At 46.2% G+C, this 18175-nt stretch overlaps 1 protein-coding gene across 1 annotated transcript in view; it reads left to right on the top strand.

Moving 5' to 3' along the window:
• The first annotated feature begins 637 nt into the window (after window positions 1-637).
• LOC107108506 (gamma-aminobutyric acid receptor subunit alpha-3-like) overlaps window positions 638-18175 on the top strand; it is a 40288-nt gene continuing 22750 nt past the window's right edge. The window contains exons 1-2 of the mRNA XM_015408943.1: window positions 638-702; window positions 793-914. Coding sequence (XP_015264429.1) covers window positions 638-702; window positions 793-914 — 187 coding nt within the window. The remainder of the gene's footprint in view (window positions 703-792; window positions 915-18175) is intronic.

Below are 18175 nucleotides of genomic sequence, written 5' to 3' on the forward strand. Positions count from 1 at the left end.
CAGGTTCTGGTGGCTGCTACAAGCATAGACAACTTCAAGAGTGGATTGGATAAACTTATGGAGCAGTGGTCCATCAGTGGCTATTAGCCACGAGGTGTAGATAGAACACTGTGTCTAGGGCAGTGATGTTCTGTATTCTTTGTGCTTGGGGAGCAGCAGTGGGAGGGCTTCTGGAGTTCTGGCCCCACTAGTGGACTTCCTGATGGCACCTGGGTTTTGGCCACTATGTGACACAGAGTGTTGAATTGGATGGGCCACTGAACTGATCCAACACAGCTTCTGTTATGTTCTTATGTTACTAGAATTTTGCTTCCTTTTAGCTGGTGATGCTGGATAAGCAGTGGGTATAGCAGAGCCTCTCCAACCTATACTGCTTCTGGCCAAGTCTGAACTAACCCCCTGAAGTGCTGGCAGTGCCAATTCCATGGGAAAGTGGTGACATGTGATGTAACTGCTTGGGGTGACAAAAATACCTCACATGGTCCCAGGAGGTGGTCTTGTCCCACCATCCTCCACATCCTTCTTAAACCACCTCAGTGGTGAAACTACTGGCCATCTAGAATTGTAGACGGTTGAGAAAACACATTCTACACTTAAGGGTTCTGCAGTGGAAGCCCTCCAGATTCAACCTGGCAGAATGGAACTCACCAACGCTGAAGCACCAAAAGCAGAGGACGCCCTGGTGTTCAGCCAAGCCAGAAAGTGCAACCTGCCACTTCTGCTGGGCCTCCTGCATGGTGCCTTATGGGAACAGCCAGACCTGATTTCTCCTTCTCTCTCTTGATGTTGTAGATTTGCTCAGAAGCATGGCCCAGATATTATTGATGACAGCAAGGACAACATCACCATCTTTACACGCATTCTCGACCGGCTGCTGGATGGATATGACAACCGGCTGCGACCTGGGCTTGGAGGTCAGGCAATTGCATGGGGCTTGTGTGGACTGCATGCTAATTTGACCTTGTTTGATGTCTGGTTGCTCTCTGCCCCCTAATAAATTATACAACCTCCGCTAGGGCCACCAGGTCCTCCCTGGCCACTGGCTGGGAATGTGTGGTAGGGTTGCCAGATCTGGGTTGGGAAACTCCCAGAGATTTGGGGATGGAGCCTGGTGAGGACAGGAACCTCAGTGGGATACAATGCCATAGAGTCCTCCCCCAAAGCATCCATTTTCTCCGGAGGAACTGATCTCTGTAGTCTGGAAATGGGCTGTATTTCAAGGGGATCCCCAGGTCCCACCTGGAGTCTGGCATCCCTAACCCCACCACCACCAAAACCTGAGCTGTCCCACAACCTCTTTGTGAGTAGGAGGGGCTCCTCTTAGTTCCAAAGCTATGTCTTCTGGAAGCTGGCTATTAATCCCAGCATTTGTTGGAAATTCTTTCTGGAGGAATGTGATTTCCTGGGAGCATCTCCAGCAGATTGCTTTAGGCCCTTCTGCCCAACTGTTAAGATAATGAATTGTTTCTCTCAGACCCAGTGCAGGCTGTTTCAAGCTGCTGCCTCCCCATTCCCCCCCCTTTCATTCTTGCTGAGCTTCTGAATAGCTGCTCCCAGCCAGGAACCGAGACAAAGCTTTAAAAGGAGCTGGGAGCCGAAGTTGTTAGTCCCTCAGCCACAAGGCCTGATACTGCAGTACAGACAGACAAGATGGTTACAACACAGCAGATTGTTTGCTGGTGGCCTTTGCTTCAGAGCATGCCCCCCCCCAGACAAAGCCTTCGATAACATAAAGAATAAATCATCTCTGTTTCTGTCTACCCAGGGAAGCCCCTCAGAAAAAAGGACTGGGAGTTGGTCCCGAGGCCCCTGAGCAGCATTTTTATGGGGGGAAAGCTAAGGAAGATGGGGGTGCTCTGTTGGTTTCAACTGTGGCCAGTCATCACAAAGGCAGTGACAGAGAACACTGTGCCTCATGCTCCAACCATGTCACATGCAAATTGATCTGAGAGGGGTTGAGAGGGCACTGTGCTGACCCTGAAACAGACTCTTGCTTCCCCTATCAACTGTAGGGATGGAAGGAAGTAAACTTCTTGTGGGAATGAGAAAGCAGGGAGGTACCTGAGACAGTTGGGCTGCCTCTATAGACTGCGGATATTTCAGTGCATTTTTAGGACGCTTTACCACATTGGGCAGCAGCACAGTCACGATGCTTCCGTGCAATTTTGTCTTCGTTTCCCCGTGCCTGAGAGATAAAGGTCTGCCCAGCGTGGCCACTAAGAATTCCAATACAGTTCTCTAGGTGCCTTCATGTGTTTGTGCTAGAATTGTCTTAATGGGGATGTAAATCCTGCAACAGTCTGCAAGTTTGCCTCACATCCCTTCTGCAGCCCATCCCACATGAACAATCATTAGACATGGAACAATGGTGTCATGTGAGAAAACGGCTTCGGAGTCTATGAAACCAGCAGTCTGTGTCTCTGAAAGACAAAGTGAGGGCAACTAGAGAACCTGAGAAGGAGCCATCAGAGGCAGGTGGCCCAGACCTCGACTTGGACGTAGCAGCTATCCCTGCTGCCCACCCATCTCCACACATTAACCTATGGGAAAATGGAATTGATCCCATGGCTGTGTCATAACATGAAATACAGCCCTTGAGTCTTCTTTACTCAATCTCTGCCTCTGACATGAAGTCATTAACATATTTCCCAGTAGCACTTTCATGCATAAATCTAGAGACTATCTACAACTATGAGCTTGTACAAATGATCATCTGTGGGCTGGCCATAAAATGCTAATTGTAGGTTGATGCCTCAGGATACTGAAGGAGAAGGAGAAGGGATTAAACTCTTCTACTTTCACTTGAAACTATTTGCTATTAGCATAACATTTAAGGTGGTTTTTTTTTAAATTAAAAAGTAAAAGTTTTTCTTTGTTAACGTGCTAACTACAAAGCAAGAGAGCCTAGCTGCAAATAGGGCCAAATTTCCTTTCCCTTCTCTTTATGGCCCCAAGGCAAAGCGAGACTGCAGGAGCCTGAAGATTGTATTTTATGAACCAAAGAGACATGTCGTCTTCATCTCCTCTGTCTGAACTCTTTGCAGGCCTGTGAGGGGGATAGGGATTTTCAACAGAGAAGTCTCAGTACCCATACAGTAACTGAACTACAGTTCCCACAGTTCTTTAGTGGAAGCAAAGCCAACAGGCGTTTTCAGCTTATATATGAAGTACAATTGTGTCTCCCTTGTGCCGCGGATGTCATCATGTATGAGAGAGAATTTGGATGAAAAACAAAGCATACATTTCCTGCAGGTTTTACGTTTTACTAGACATCAACATAAAACAACATTGATTTAAGCTTCATATGTTTAAATGACCTAGAGCACTGTGGTGATGAAAAGAAAATGGTGGGTGTGAGGGAGAGACAAACAGAGAGAGGCCTTGTGGCACTCTTAGCAGCCAACTGGTAAATAATTCACAAGGCATCCAGATCAGGATGAAAATTTCAAGTTCTGTGTGGAAACTCTTTGTCAGCTTGCCAAGGATGCCACATGGTTCTGCGAAGCACCTGCTCTCTGCATGGAGAGCCTGGGTTGGCTGGTGTTGGATATGTGTAAACAGGCCATCTGTGTTGATGTGCTACTTCTTGTCCCTTCATGTTTGTTTTCTTAGCCCCGATATTTCCCCATCTGCTCCCGCCTACTCTGATGACTCCTCTAGCCTGACGTATCCAGGAAAATGGTATGGTCCAAGTGCATGGGTGTGTCTAGCATCACCACACACTAGACTCCTGGCTTATGGCCTAACAGAATCACAATGGCAAGGAGCATGTCTGGTGTGACCTTGTGAAATTAGGGTAGATTTTGAAGGAAGAAAGCTGAAGTGGAATTGAGGGACCCACAAGGAATGAACTGATGCATTTACTATTGTGCCTTACATCTGTGTCGTTCTCACTTTCTCTGACACACACCTCCAGTCCTTTGCTTCTGCAGAGAAAAAGGGGCTGGGTCTCCTTAGCAACCTAATCCAGCCTTGTGAAGGGTGATAAAGCACATTAACTGAAGCAGGGAAAAACTAAGGCTACAGTCCTGTGCGTACTTATCTTGATTCTAGAACTTGGGCCTGTCTAACAGGGTGATCCTAAGCAGAGTTACATCCTTCTAAGCTAAGGTAGCCAACTGGACCAGAAATATTTATTTATTTCTTATATTTATAATCCGCCCTCCCCGCAAGCGGGCTCAGAGCGGCTCACACTGCCTGGCTCAATGCCAGATTCATATATAACACATTTAAACTTAAAACACTATTAAAACATTTAAAAACATTTAAACAATCAAAATTTGAATAAAATGTACTCTGTAGTTGTTCACCAAGAAAAACGTTGTGCCTCTTGAATAGAGCTTTAAAATGCTTTTATAAGCTTTTAAAGGCATGGAGCTAAATAATGTCTCTTGATAACAGCTGTGGATAAAAGGGATGGGTAAAGGAACCAGTTTAAAGTTGGCAACTTCTGTCTTCAGTGGATTTAGGTCTGTTTAGGATTGCTCTATGGGTGCGTTCAGACGGGGCATTTGCAACGGAATAGGTGCCGGTTGGATGGCGAACATCTGCCTTCCGTCCCTAACCGCTGCAAAGAGCTTTACACCGTTGTATTCTGCCACTAGGTCCCCAAGTGGTGGTATCCTGAGTACAACGGTTGTAATCGCTTTACCCCCGTCTGATCGCTCTCCAACGTTGCAGAGCCACTTCCGTTCAGAAGCCTGAGGCTTTCGATTTTTGCCCACCATTTTTTTAAAAGGTTGGCGATATGCGCTTGGGCGAAGCTTCGCCCTGGCGTTTGTTTAAAAGAAAAGAAAAGGGCCTTAGTTTAGTGTTTCGGAGGTGTCCAGGACCTCAGGGAAGCTACTTTGCTCTTTAAACTTTAAAGGTAAGTCCTTATCTTTAAAGTTTAAATGTAAGACAGGTTTTTTTGCGCATGCGCAAAGATTGCCATTTTGTGGATGGCTGCCTATGCGCATGCGCAAACTAAGTAAAAAAAACGCCGACGCCCGCTGTGTGTGGACGGGCGTATTGCGATGTGCTGCGCAGACAGGAGGTGAGTGTGATTGCGTTTCAGCCAGCATAAACTGCACCGGTTCCAACCGGTACAGTTTATGCCGGCTGAAACTCCCCGTCTGAACGCACCCTATAAGTCACATACTTTTATACCTGTGGTCAATTCTTTGCCTTTTTGAGGAATCTGTCACTTCTCCTTGTTCCTCAGATAAGTGCTGCAAGCGACCTAAAAAGAGTGCACTTCTATACACATATTTCCTCCCTCCAGAGGTCCATGATTCTTACCAGGAAACAGAAGCAACAAAGAAACTGAGTCTGTCTGTGAAGTTCACTATTTACAGAATTGATACCACAAATATAAGCATTAGTAATGGGCAAGGCCTGATTGAAATGAGACTCACTGGTGCTTGGGGTGGTGGTAACAGGAGGTTGGTTCAAGATAGGCTGAGGTTTAGATGAGTTTGTGCCTTGGACTGGGTGTATTAGTGTTCCCCCTGCCCCATTCTAAAGTGCACTGTAGAGCACTCTATATAATTGTGCTCCAGCTTCATGTTGTAAAACAAGGACAGCTCCTGACAAACTACTTGCACTTGTAAGGATGGTGCAGAATAGTAGAATCAGAGGAAAGTACAGCAGGGCTAACTGTTAAATGCAGAATTCTACTGTACTTGCAGGGCTGTGGGAAATGAATTTCTGGAAAAGCTGTGACTGTTGAAGAGGCAGCAGGAAATGGGGACTCAGAGCCGCCATCTCCAGGATTTCTCCTGACTGAATGTATATGCACTCAAGTCTCTGTGGCTCTGCAGACCACTGTGTTAAGCTTCTGGCACTGCAACTGTGTTACAGAAGTGTGTAATGCGAGTTAGTTCTGTGGAGTTTTATGAGTTAATTTTTCTGTAGTGCAGTGGAACTTTAGAAGCTAAGAAATTATGTCTGCAATTTAGAATTTCAACAAACAAGATCAGTTCTGTAAGATGTCAGCTGTTAGCCACTTGGGATTCATTCTTTAAAACACACATGCATGCACACAACTAAATCTGAGTATGCTTTCCTTTAGCAGACATTCAGGAATGTGATCAGAATGCGGGCTATCAAAATAGTGATTTTATTTAATTAGCCTCCTAGGGTGCGGGAAGCACTTGATGCAGCTAATTTGGGGTCTTCTAGTATAGGCAGACAGTCGCTGAGGACTGATTCTCATTTGTTAGTTGTGCGATTCGGTTCTACCCTTGTAACACTTTCTCAATAGCAGACGGTCTCCTAGATTGGGATTCCACTGACCTTGCTGTAACATCATGCTCTTCCCCAGGGGAGCACCCAGCAAAGCACATTAAATTAAGAGAGGAGGGGAAAAAACACACAGAAGTTAGCCTTAGGGAAAATGAAAGCATATCTTGCAATGGGCGGCCTGCAGCTTTTTCCTTCTGCGTGCAGAAAACATTTGTAATCTGCTTTCCCTAGAAAACCAAGTGTTGCAAAACACATATAATGAACAACATCCTAATACTGTCCACCAAAAGCTATCAAGTGCGACTGGTGGGCCCATTGTTGTGCTGTGATTTTTTTTTCTTTGCAGAAGAGCCACTAGAAATTTGTAAGAGCAGGTGGCAACCCAAAATCCATCTAGTATGAGACCCACTGGCTGGTATCTCCATGAAGACTGTCAGTTCTCCATATTCTGTTGACTAGCCTACACAATCCAGACTCACAAGCAGAGGGCAGCTAGAGGACCTACAGAAAAAATTGTGGTCAGGCACACATAACAAGAGCCCTGCTGGATCAGACCAATAGTCCACCTAGTCCAGCATCCTGTCTCACACAGTGGCCAACCAATTCCTCTGGATGACCAATAAGAGTGTGTAGAGGCTGAGGCCTTCTCCTAATGTTGCCTCCTAGCTCTGGGATTCAGAGGATTAGTGCCTCTGAATATGGAGGTTCCCCTCAGTCACCATGGCTAGTAGTCTTTGATAGACTTATCCTCCGTGAATCTATCTAATCCCCTTTCAAAGCTGTTTATTCCTGTGGTGATCACTACATCCCCTGGTAGTGAATTCCACATTTTAATCACTTTCTGTGTAAAGGAGTGTTTCTTTTTGTCCATCCTGAACCTACTGCCCATCAGTTTCATTGGATGCCCTTGAGTTCTAGTATTTTGGGAGAGGGAGATAAATTTCGGTTTGTCAACTCTCTCCACCCTGGGCATAAGTTTATAAACCTCTATCATATCCCCCCTCAGTCGTCTCTTTTCTAAACTGAAAAGTCCCAGACTCTTCAGCCTTTCCTCATAGGGAAGGTGCTCCAACCCCTGAATCATCTTGCTTGCCCTCCTCTGTACCTTTTCCAGCTCTGCAATGTCTGTTTGGAGATACGGTGACCAGAACTGTACACAGTATTCCAAATGAGTCTGCATCATAGAGCTATACAGGGGTGTTACGATACTGGCCATTTTATTCTCAATCCCTTCCCTAATAATCCCTAATGTATGGTTTGCCTTTTTCACCACTGGGTTGACACTGGGTTGACATTTTCATTGAGCCATCCACTACAACCCCAAGATCTTTCCCCTCTCAGTCTCAGTAAGTTCAGACCCTATTAGCCTTGACTTGTTGGGATTGTTGTCCCAATGTGCATCACCTTACATTTACCCATATTGAACTTCATTTGCCACCTTGTTGCCCATTCATCCAGTTTCTGGAGGTCCTCTTCACAGTCAGCCTTGGTTTTCACCATCCTGAATAATTTTGTGTCATCTGCAAACTTGGCTGCTACACTGCTCCCCCTTAGTTCCAGATCATTTATGAATAAATTAAATACTACTGGCCCCAATACCAATCCTTGGGGGATCCCACTGCTTACTTCCCTCCATTGTGAGAACTGTCTGTTGATTCCTACTCTTTGCTTCCTGTCATTTAACCAGTTTTTAATCCATAAGAGAACCCATCCTCTTATCCCATGACTGCTAAGTTTACTCAGGAGTCTTTGGTAAGGTATCTTGTCAAAAGCCTTTTGAAATTCTAGGTGTAATGTCTATCGGGTCACCGTTGTCTACATGCTTATTCACTTTCTAAAAGAACTCCAAAAGGTTGGTGAGGCAGGACTTCCCTTTGCAGAAGCCATGCTGATTTTCCCTCAGCAAGTTTTGTCCCTCTATGTGCCTAACAATTCTATCTTTAATTACAGTTTCTACTAATTTGTCTGGAATAGAAGTTAGGCTGACTGGCCTGCAATTTCCTGGTTCCCCTCTGGATCCTTTTTAAATAATTGGTGTAACATTTGCTACTCTCCAGTCTTTTGATACAGTGGCTGAATTAGGATTTTGATACAAACGGGGGGGGGGGGGTTCTGTTATTTCAGACAGACCCGTTTTAGTAATTGGCTGTTAATGGAATAAATTTACCTGTTCTTACAATGCCGGTTGTCTCCCCTTTTGGAAGCATGCCTGAGCTGTTGTTGATGAAAACTGGTTTCCTCAGGTCTTCAATCCCTTCTTCTGAAGTAAGTTCAGACCCTATTAGCCTTGACTTGTTGGGATTGTTGTCCCAATGTGCATCACCTTACATTTACCCATATTGAACTTCATTTGCCCCCTTGTTCCCCATGCATCCAGTTTCTGCCGTGAAAAAGAGCCATTTCTGTCAGAGCTCTCTCAGCCCCACCCACCTTACAGGAGGGTGTCTGTTGTGGGGAGGGGAAGGGAAAGGAGTCTGTAAGCCACTCTGAGACTCCTTTGGGGAGTGAAGGGCCATGGGGTATGAATCCAATCTCCTCCTCCTCCTCCTCCAATTGCAGCAACTCATATAACAATAATCAACTATGAAAGTATTAAAATACGGTAACTTTTAAACGTGGCTAAACAAACATGTTTAATCAAGTTCTTGCAATACTAATGCTCTGTTGTTAAATAACAAATGTTGAGCATACTTTTTCATTATAACCTTGAGCTCTTTGATTCTTGTACTTTCAAAAACAAACTAGGTCTCGATAATATGGATTTTCAGGGATTGTTTCCCTTACTGTTAAATATTCCACTACAGGGAACCAGGAGGCTCGGAATGTGTCTAAGAATTCGATCTTTGATTACTGTTTCTGCTACTTTGCCTGGGACAGATCTTAGGCTGATGGGCCTGTACGTTCCTGGTTCCCCTCTGGATCCCTTTTTAAAAATTGGTGTCACCTTTGCTACTCTCCAGTCTTCTGGTACAGTGGCTGAATTTAATGATAGGTTACATATACAGGTTAATAGATCAACTATATCACATCTGAGCTCCTTAAGAACACACAATTGTGAAGGATTTCAGACAGCCTATCTATTCCATTTCAGGAATTGGTTATTAACGTGTTTTTTTCTGTCATCTCAGACAGACCTGTTTTAGTAACTGGCTGTTAATGGAATATATTTACCTGTTCATACAATGCTGGTTGTCTCCCATTTGGGAAGCATGTCTGAGGCATTGTTGATGAAAACTGGTTCCCTCAGGTCTTCAATCCCTTCTTCTGGATCTGAATCGCTACAGCGGGCTGTGTAAAATGCCCTGTAGCGCTTCCTCCAGTGACGGAGGTTTTGTGCCCTTTCCCCCCTGGCGTGCAATCTCTCTATTTTTAAAAAATGTTAAATTGGGAGTGCTATAACACTATAACAGGATGTCAAATCAGCATCATAGCGCTCCCAATAAAATGTTCCAAAAAACCCACAAAAAAACCTCTCAGGGAGATCTTGAGCGCAGAGGAAAATGGTGGCGGAAAAAAGCAGCACAGTTTACTTTGAAATGGCAAGAGCGCCTCAGACATGGCTCCTTACCAGAAGGGTATTGCTGTGTAAAACAGCTGCGCCTATACCGGTTTCCTCCATGATGGGCCAATAACGGAAACCATGTGGTTTAAAAAGGTAATGCGAAATCGACCCATGTTATAGAAGTTCCTTAAGAATTCTTGGGTGTATGCCATCAGGACCTGGAGACCTATCAGTTTTTAATTTCCCCCGTAGGTCTAGCACTTCATCTCTGGTCACCTCATTTTGGCTCAGTTCTTCAGACTCCCTTCCTGAAAATAGGGCTGTGGCATGGGTACTTGCCCCACACTTTAAACAGTGAACACAGAAACACAAAAAAGTCATTTAGCTTCTCTGCCATCTCCCCATCTGCCTTTAGCAATCCCTTTATTCCTTTGTCATCCAAAGGCCCCACTGCTTCTCTGGCTGGTTTCCTGCTCTGGATATATTTGAAAAAAATGTTTATTGTTTGTCTTGATGCTTTTAACAACCTGCTCCTCAAAATCTTTTTCTACAAGCCTAATTATTGACTTACATGTAATTTGTCAGAGCCTGTGGTCCCTGCTGTTCAATTCATTGGGGCAGACCTTCCACTTTATAAAAGAAGCCTCTTCACTTTTTATAGCTTCCTTGACTTGTGTTGTTAACCACACAACCTTTCTTTTAGACTTGGCAGTGTCTTTCCTAACCTGTGGGATGATGTACGAAAGGGCTGTGATGCTGCTTGAGAGTGTAGGGAGTCCTGAAGGAAGCTATTATCCCTGCCTAATCCTAAGTTCTTTGCTTCTGGCAGCAAGGCTGTGTTAGGCTCTCCTTACATCTGCTTCCAATGGCATCCCCCACACTGGTCTTCTTCGGCCAGTGCTGGAGACTTTTAAGGATGCAGTGGTAGGGCAGGAGATGAGTTTTTGACAGGCATCCTTCAAAAGCCACCAGGCTGTTGAGTAAAAAGTTGCAGTCACAAGCCAGTGCTGGAGACATTTAAGGATGCAGTGGTAGGGCAGGAGGTGAGTTTTTGACAGGCTGTTGAGTAAAAAGTTGCAGTCACAATCAGTGCAGCAACAACTTATATTTGTATTGGGCTCTCTGCTATTTGAGAAGAACCATGGATTTGCCTGTCCTGGCATGCCTGGAGGGCCATGAACTGACCAGATGTTTAAGAAAGTCTGAAAGTTATATTAATAAAATCGAACCATGAAAAAATAAGCTATCCTCCTTGTAACGGTCCAGAAGGTGAAGAACACACAAGATATTCAGGTCCCCCCCTCTCCTTCAATGACTGTGCTTGCCTGATGAATTCTTCTCAAGCCACCATACAGTGCTCCACTCTTGTAAGGAGCCCACGACCATTTAACTGGAGTCAGTTCAAGGTAGAGGTCCAGACATGGATCTTTCAAGCTACAAGCCAGGCAAGGGCAAGCATCTTTATGCTTGCCTGTACACTTCCTACCCTACCCCCAATGCGGCAGGAGCCACAATGTCAGACTCCGGAGTTTCTTTTCCCCACTCTGTGTCTGAAGGACACTTATGGCAGCCTTCAGAATAGATGAGAGATGCCATATGAGTAGCAATTGGGATATGACTGTTCTGGAGAGAGGGCTGGTTGGATTCTTGCTGCCAAGAAAAGCATGTTGCATCCACTTTGTTTTCTGGCAGCATATAACTCAAAGCAGAATAATGAGCACAACAGGGGGGCTGGGGAGAGAGTGAGAAAGAGGGGTGGGCGATTTGACAGACCGTCTGGGAGTGTTCAGCTCAGTGTCACCTTGTGGCTGTGATTCATAATGGGAAATGGGAGGAAAACAAATAAATCTCCCCCAAAGTTTCCATGAACAAAGGCTACCCTTGGGAAAGTCCTTGCTGAGGCTTCCATCTGGGGCTTCAGGAGGGTTCAGCGGTGGCACTGATGAAATAAACAGCAGGGGGGGGGAGGCTGCCATGTGGAGCCAAAGAGACTTTGAGGCAGAAACCCTCAGAGCAGCACCAGCAGCCCAAGAGCACACCACTCAAGGGGCACTAGACTCCCCTCCCTGCCCCTTTGTAATAATTTATCTCCCAAAGCAAAGAAAGACAAAACCATGGCACCACTTGCCAACTAAACAGGGACACCATGTGTGGCCCTCAGAGCAGTTCATTGTACTATCATGCATTGTACAGGAAGCCAAGGAGACACCCCCCTCCCAGGCCTGCTGAAGAGGAGCCAGTGGATGGAGGTAGGGTGGGATCACAATCGGAGCAAAGCACTACAGCTCAGAAGAGAAAGGATCAGGGGCCCAGGACAGCTCAAATGCAAAGACGCAGAGAAGCTCAGATGCAAAGAAGCAACCCAAGAAACACTTACTAGGGCCAGGGAGTCCCTGTGCCCCTCCCTATTAACTCCTGTCCTACATCTGCAGAGGAGAAGGAAGAAGCAGCAATAACTGGGGGTGAGGGAAATGGAGCATCCCACTTTCTGGCTGGAATAAAGCTGTGCTCAATTGTGTGCTCATGAGTCAAGGAGAACCCTCATGTAATTCAACAAAGCATGCACTAAATCAGAAGTGGGGTGTGGTGTCATTGCAGGAACACCCCCCATAAGGGTTATGCATAGAAAAGAATGCATTATTTTTCCCTCTCTTGTGCTGGATCATTAGAAAGGAGATCCTTGTACATTCTCTTTATGTCATATAACATTAATAATCTTAGCTGTACTTTGGCAAGGGAGGATACATATAATTAATTTGCAGATCAGAAAAAATGGATGTGATTTGCAGGGAAGACAGAAAATATTTAACTGCAGGGGGCAGGCAGCCTGGCTGAGAGTGCGGGTGGGCCATTCTCATTTTAAGTTATGACAGGAGACAGACACATGAGAAGCTAGGCTTTGTACACATGCAACTGCATTGCAAGTTCAGTACTGTCTACCCTGGCTGACAGGGGTTCACCGGGGTTTCAGGCAGAGGTCTTCCACATCGCCTACTACCTGATCCTTTTAAAACTGGGGTTGAACCCAGGACCTTCTGCATTTAAAGCAGATGCTCTACCACTGAGCCACAGCCCTGGCAGGAACAGAATCAAGACTGGGGCCTCAAACTACACACAGGAACGCAGCACAATGCTTACTCTCAATCCATATGTTGAGAGGAGGAGTGCTATCTTCTCCAGTGAGTGGAGGACATACAACAGGGAGGGTAAACAGGGAGTAATCTGGGCTAACTAATGGAGAATCCTCTGTTACTTGAAAGCGTACATAGGTTTCAAGCGTAAGGTGGCTCAAGGAAAAGGTATCCCGTTATTTCCAGTGTGTCTCTCCAGTTTTATGGGGGGGGGGGGGTCTTCTTTTCTAATTAGATATTCCAGGCTGCATCTTCCAACCTACTCATTCTGGTTGATTAAGCCCAGAAAGATGTTTAAATCTGTAAGTATAATTATTAAAGGAACTGATTATACGTACATTAATATTCATGAGCCTTTGATGGAAGCCAGAAGATGAGTTGATGTGTTGGGCTGAAACAATTGCTAAAAAAAAAATATGTGTATTTCAGTTTGAATTCACAAATATCCAGGGATGAACTGGACTGGAAGATTTCCCCTAATCTTTAACACAAATCCACCTTCCCATCCTTCATCTCACATCCTGCTCACAGGTTGCCAGCTGGGAGCCGATCATTCTTTAAGCTGTTCAAATGTGCTTATTCTGCATGACTATGCTGCTTTCTCAAATGATTGCCGTGATTTTTCACAGTAGCAGGCTCCCTACCCACCACCCTTTGTCTGCTGCTGCCCTCACCTCCAAATTTAAAAGGCTCATAGTTAAAAGGGAAAAAATCCATTTGAATTGAAACTTACTACTTAGGTGTCTCTGCGTGCCTTCAGTGTCTGCTCCGCTAAGATCATCAATCTCCACTAATCTGTTTCTCCCTCTGAGTCTTGCCAACAGCCCAGAGGAAAATGTCCTGTTCCTTTAATAGAGACTTAATGGGATGTTATCTACCAAATGATATTTATCTCCATGCCATGAAAAGCTTTAACTGCCTATTTCCATATATCAAAGCCTCTATTAAAGGTACAGAACATTTCCCCCCAGGCCTGTTGACAACCCTACTCCCTCTTTTTGCTGACATCAGTAAAATTTACCTCCATAATTATTATTTTTTTTTAGTTTTAGCTGATGAGTGCTATTGTGTCATGACACCAGGAATATTGTCTAACAGTAGAAATGGTGGAATAGTATCAATTTCAAACAAAACAATTTACAAAGGCAACATCAGCACACGGGTTGGCCACCAAGAACTGCAACAACCTGGCCCTGCAGAATAAATGGCTAGTAGTGCACAGTCAAAAAGCTGCTCCATGTGTATCTTGACAATGTCTGTTGAGGCAATCTGATCGGGATCTTGCCTCGCATTCAGTGGAGGCTACCAGGCAAGTTAAGTTCACCTTGCAATCCTGTTTGTGTCAGAATCTGCAGCTTGCTCAGTGAGGTATGGTTAGGGATTGGCCCTTCAGCCTGCATGGGAATGTGGCCCAGAAATCTGAATGAAAGAGTGCATGAAAATTAGGCTGGGCGTTGTAATGAGGCAAACAAGTCTGTTTATGTTCGCAATAAAGCACAGCGATCCCGCTCCATCTTTGGAGCAAAACCTCATTCCGGGGGCAGCCAAACAGCCAGGGAGAGAGAGTGAATGAGTGATGATGTCCATAGAAGCTCTGATTAAGTAGGGCAGGATCAAAGGCACCGTGTTAAGGGAGGGGGGTGGAGTGCAGTGGGCAGGCGCTGGCTTCCTCTTGGCATGACGGAGATTGCTTCAAGAAACCAATGCGGCTGCGGCATCGGACGGTGGCACAGTCCCATCTCTTGCCAAGAAGTGCTGTTACATTTTATGTGCTCAAGAGCTGGTCTTGCCACCTTGCGGAGCTCCAAAAGAAAGGACCAGGCAGGAGAGGCTGGCATGTACTGCTGCATGGCCCTCTGCCCACCCTATGACACCAACAGCCCAGGCAGGCAACTCCTCCTCCCCCTCCCCATCCCATCCCAAGCGCAACAGAGAGAAGCCGGTTTGCTTAGGCCTGAGTCATTAATCGAAGGCTTGTTGTCTCCTGGGGCTGCAGCAAAGGGCGCCAGAGGAAAAGCTCTTTTTCTTCCTCTTTTGTTTGGTGGGCTAAAATTGGAAGGAAATTAAATCCCCAAAGTGAGGAGCTGAGAAAATGAAGAATGAGGGAGCCGAGAAGCTCCTGTGTACGGCTGCAAAATTACTGTCTGCTTCCTCTTAATTAAACACTTCATCCCTCTGATCATGGCGGGGGGGGAGGGGTGGCAAGCTTTCCAGCCCAGGCACCGTTGGGTTCACATCTCCCCCTCGTGAGGATCTCCTAAAAACTAACTGTTCAAAGTGAAGCAAAACTCTGGCCAATCTCAATGGCAAGATGAGCTGAGCTGGTCCCTAGGCCTGAAGCGTTGCTGAAAAGCAGCTGAGCCTAGACATTTTGGGCCAGGATTAGCAGAGCCTCTAACCAGACTGATGGAGCCAAGCATTTATTGATTGCTTTGTACCCACTCCCCTTCCCCCAATAAGGACCCAAAACAGCTTAGATCATCATTCTCCCCCCCCCTCCATTTCCCCAATATCTCTGAGAGGTAGATTAGGCTGAGAGAGAGAGAGAGAGTGACTGGCCCTAGGTCCAATGCTCCCTCTAAGCTATGGAGTCTTTTGAGCAAAAATTCTACTTTGTGAGGTACTGGCATTAAAGTTGTGAGCAAGCGATTTGGCTACGGCATCCGTTAGTTTGCTCTGGAGCCATCCTTCCTGAGCTACGAAATGTGGGAGCCGGAAGCTAAAAACCTGTGAGCTAGCTCACACTAACTCAGCTTAGAGGGAACACTGCTTAGGTCACCCAGCAAGCTTCCATTGCAGAGTTACAACTTAAACCCAGGTCTCCTGGATCCTAGCCTAACCACTATAACCCAGTCCCTCATATTGCAGGCACACTCTGGTGGGCACAGGCATACCCATTTGGAAATGCCTGTGGGCCCCTTTCTCAGGCTCTCCTTGCAGCCTTTCCTAGGAGAGTGCTGGCTTTCTCTAGCCAAAAGACCTTTCGAGCACCTTTTGAAGCTAGAGCTGAAATGCTCTGCATGTGCCAGACCATCCAGGAGGGAGTTGATCCCCAGAAGGAGCCAGCCTGTATATGACTACTAGTGTGGACTGCCTGGAAGGGAAAGTCAAGAGAGTGAAGGCTGCATCTAGAAAAGTCATTTTAGGATAACACCATTCAGGTATGTTTATCCAGACTGGCAGCTCTTTATGTCTTAATACATTTGGAGCATCGGCCCCCTCCCTCAAACACACCTTCATCCCTTGCCATTCCCCCAGCTAGGTTTGGCTTTGCTCCCATGATAGGAGGGAGGCATCGGCTCTTCTCTTCTCATGTCCCACATCTGTCCCCTAAGCACAGCATCTGCACAGGAAGGAACTCTTGCCTTGAGGAAGAGGAGCTGCGTTTGGAGTTTCCCAAGCGGCAGACTCAGTTTGACAGTCTCCTGGGGCACACACCTGGCCCCTCCTCACCTCCCCAAACAGAGACCTGGCAGATTTACTCCAGATCAAGTGTCCAAGAAGGGTCCATTCCAGCAATGCTTAGAGCTGCAAGCAGCCAGTCTCCTGTGATTCCCTGCCCCCCCCCCCATCCCAGCCTGCAGTCACTTGGGAAGGGATGGAGAGGAAAGAGCCCCCCTGGCTGGTGCTCATCTATATGCTGGCCCCGTTGCTGCCAGCATTTCGGAGGAGCAAATAAAAATAGCACTCAGTCATTTTGTAAATAAGATCCACCCCCTCACTTGCCTGGGGAGTTGTGAGTGATTGCCAGAGCGAGGGGGCGTGGAGGGGGGGGATCCTGGGCAAAGAAAGGCAGAGGCCAGAAGACAGGAGGGGGAGGGGAGCCGACCCCAAAAGAAGGAATCAGGTTCGGGACAAGGGGTGAGGAAGGGATGCTCTGATGTGCCACTGAAAGGATACAGTCCTGGGGCTGGCGATAGGAATCTGACTGCCCTGGGCGATTCTGCATCTAGCATTCGCTCCACATTTTCTCAACTGGGAGGAACAAGTGCAGCTCAAAACCACATTCGAATACCTTGGGGCAATGCCATACTACAAAGTCACCCCTAAACGGCCATAAAACAGCCATAAATCTATGCAGAAGGGACCATAAAACCCAATGGTCAAAGGAAGCGAACGTGGCATGGAGTGAGGAGGCTAGCATGCAACGCAGAGGGGGAATTTCTGTTCCAACATGGGTTTCGTAAAACGACAGAGGGAAACACCAATGCAGAATCAGCCCCTGCCTCCCTGTGGCTGCTACTGTGGCTTCCTAATGAGACTGACAACCAAGGTGTGACCTTTGCTGATGTTCCAGAAGCCAAAGGTGTGTTTGTGCTTAGAAATCATTATGAAGGCCTTTTTCAGAAGCACATATTTTTAAAAAGAGGATTGCGATGAACCAGGAAATGAACTGCAGGGTGAGCACAGTCAGGGCCACCAAGAGAGGGCATGGTAAGGATACTATTATGGGGTGGGACTAGTTGAGCAGCTAGTTGAGCAGCTGGTTCCATGGAGATCCACGGAGATCCAGCGAACCACCAGACATGTCATTTAATTTTGTATATGATATTTAAGTTGGTGATGTGAGCACGGGACCCAGAGACAATCTTGATCTCAGGGCCTTGGTGGCTCTCAGCAGCCCTGGCCAAGGTTTTGGGGAGAAACTCAGCTTTTGTACTGTTTACATTGCCAGGGCTCCCTACTGTGACTGTCCATGACCTCTCCTTCCTGTTCCCACACACAATGCACTGTTTTAATGTACTCCACACACTCAGCCTAGAAGATGTTTCAATTATTAGATTGTTCAGGTCTATTCACACTGTTTGTTTATCCATTGAAGTCCTCAGCTTCTCCTTAGAAGCCTTGACCAGATTGTCCCCTCCAGCTGGGGATTATGAGATTGCAGAGTGATGAGCACCTTTCCCAATTTAAGTAATATTTTCCTATTCATTTCCATCTTGAATACTTCATTGAAGGCAAAATATATCAGACCTGGTAGCTAGTTAACCAGTAACCATTTCCAATCAATCTGTTAGTCAGCAAAGGGCATATCCTATAACAGACTGGGCTGCTATGCCTTCAGGGACCCCAAGTTATTGCCAGACATCCCATTTAATATTTCACAGCACCACATAGATGCAATCAACACAGGGGCCAGCTATTTATTTGTTTGTTGTTCACTCTGTTGGTCCCCTGGGACACCCGTTCACTGTCTCATCCATGCTCTGTTGTGTGTTTGTAAAGTGCAATCAAGTCACAGCCGATTTATGGTGACCCCCATAGGGTTTTCAAGATGAGAGATGAACAGAGGAGGTTTGCCATTGCTCACCTCTGC

Source organism: Gekko japonicus, unplaced genomic scaffold (genome assembly GCF_001447785.1).
Source record: "Gekko japonicus isolate JY-2015 unplaced genomic scaffold, Gekko_japonicus_V1.1 scaffold19, whole genome shotgun sequence".
Taxonomy (NCBI): Eukaryota; Metazoa; Chordata; class Lepidosauria; order Squamata; family Gekkonidae; genus Gekko; species Gekko japonicus.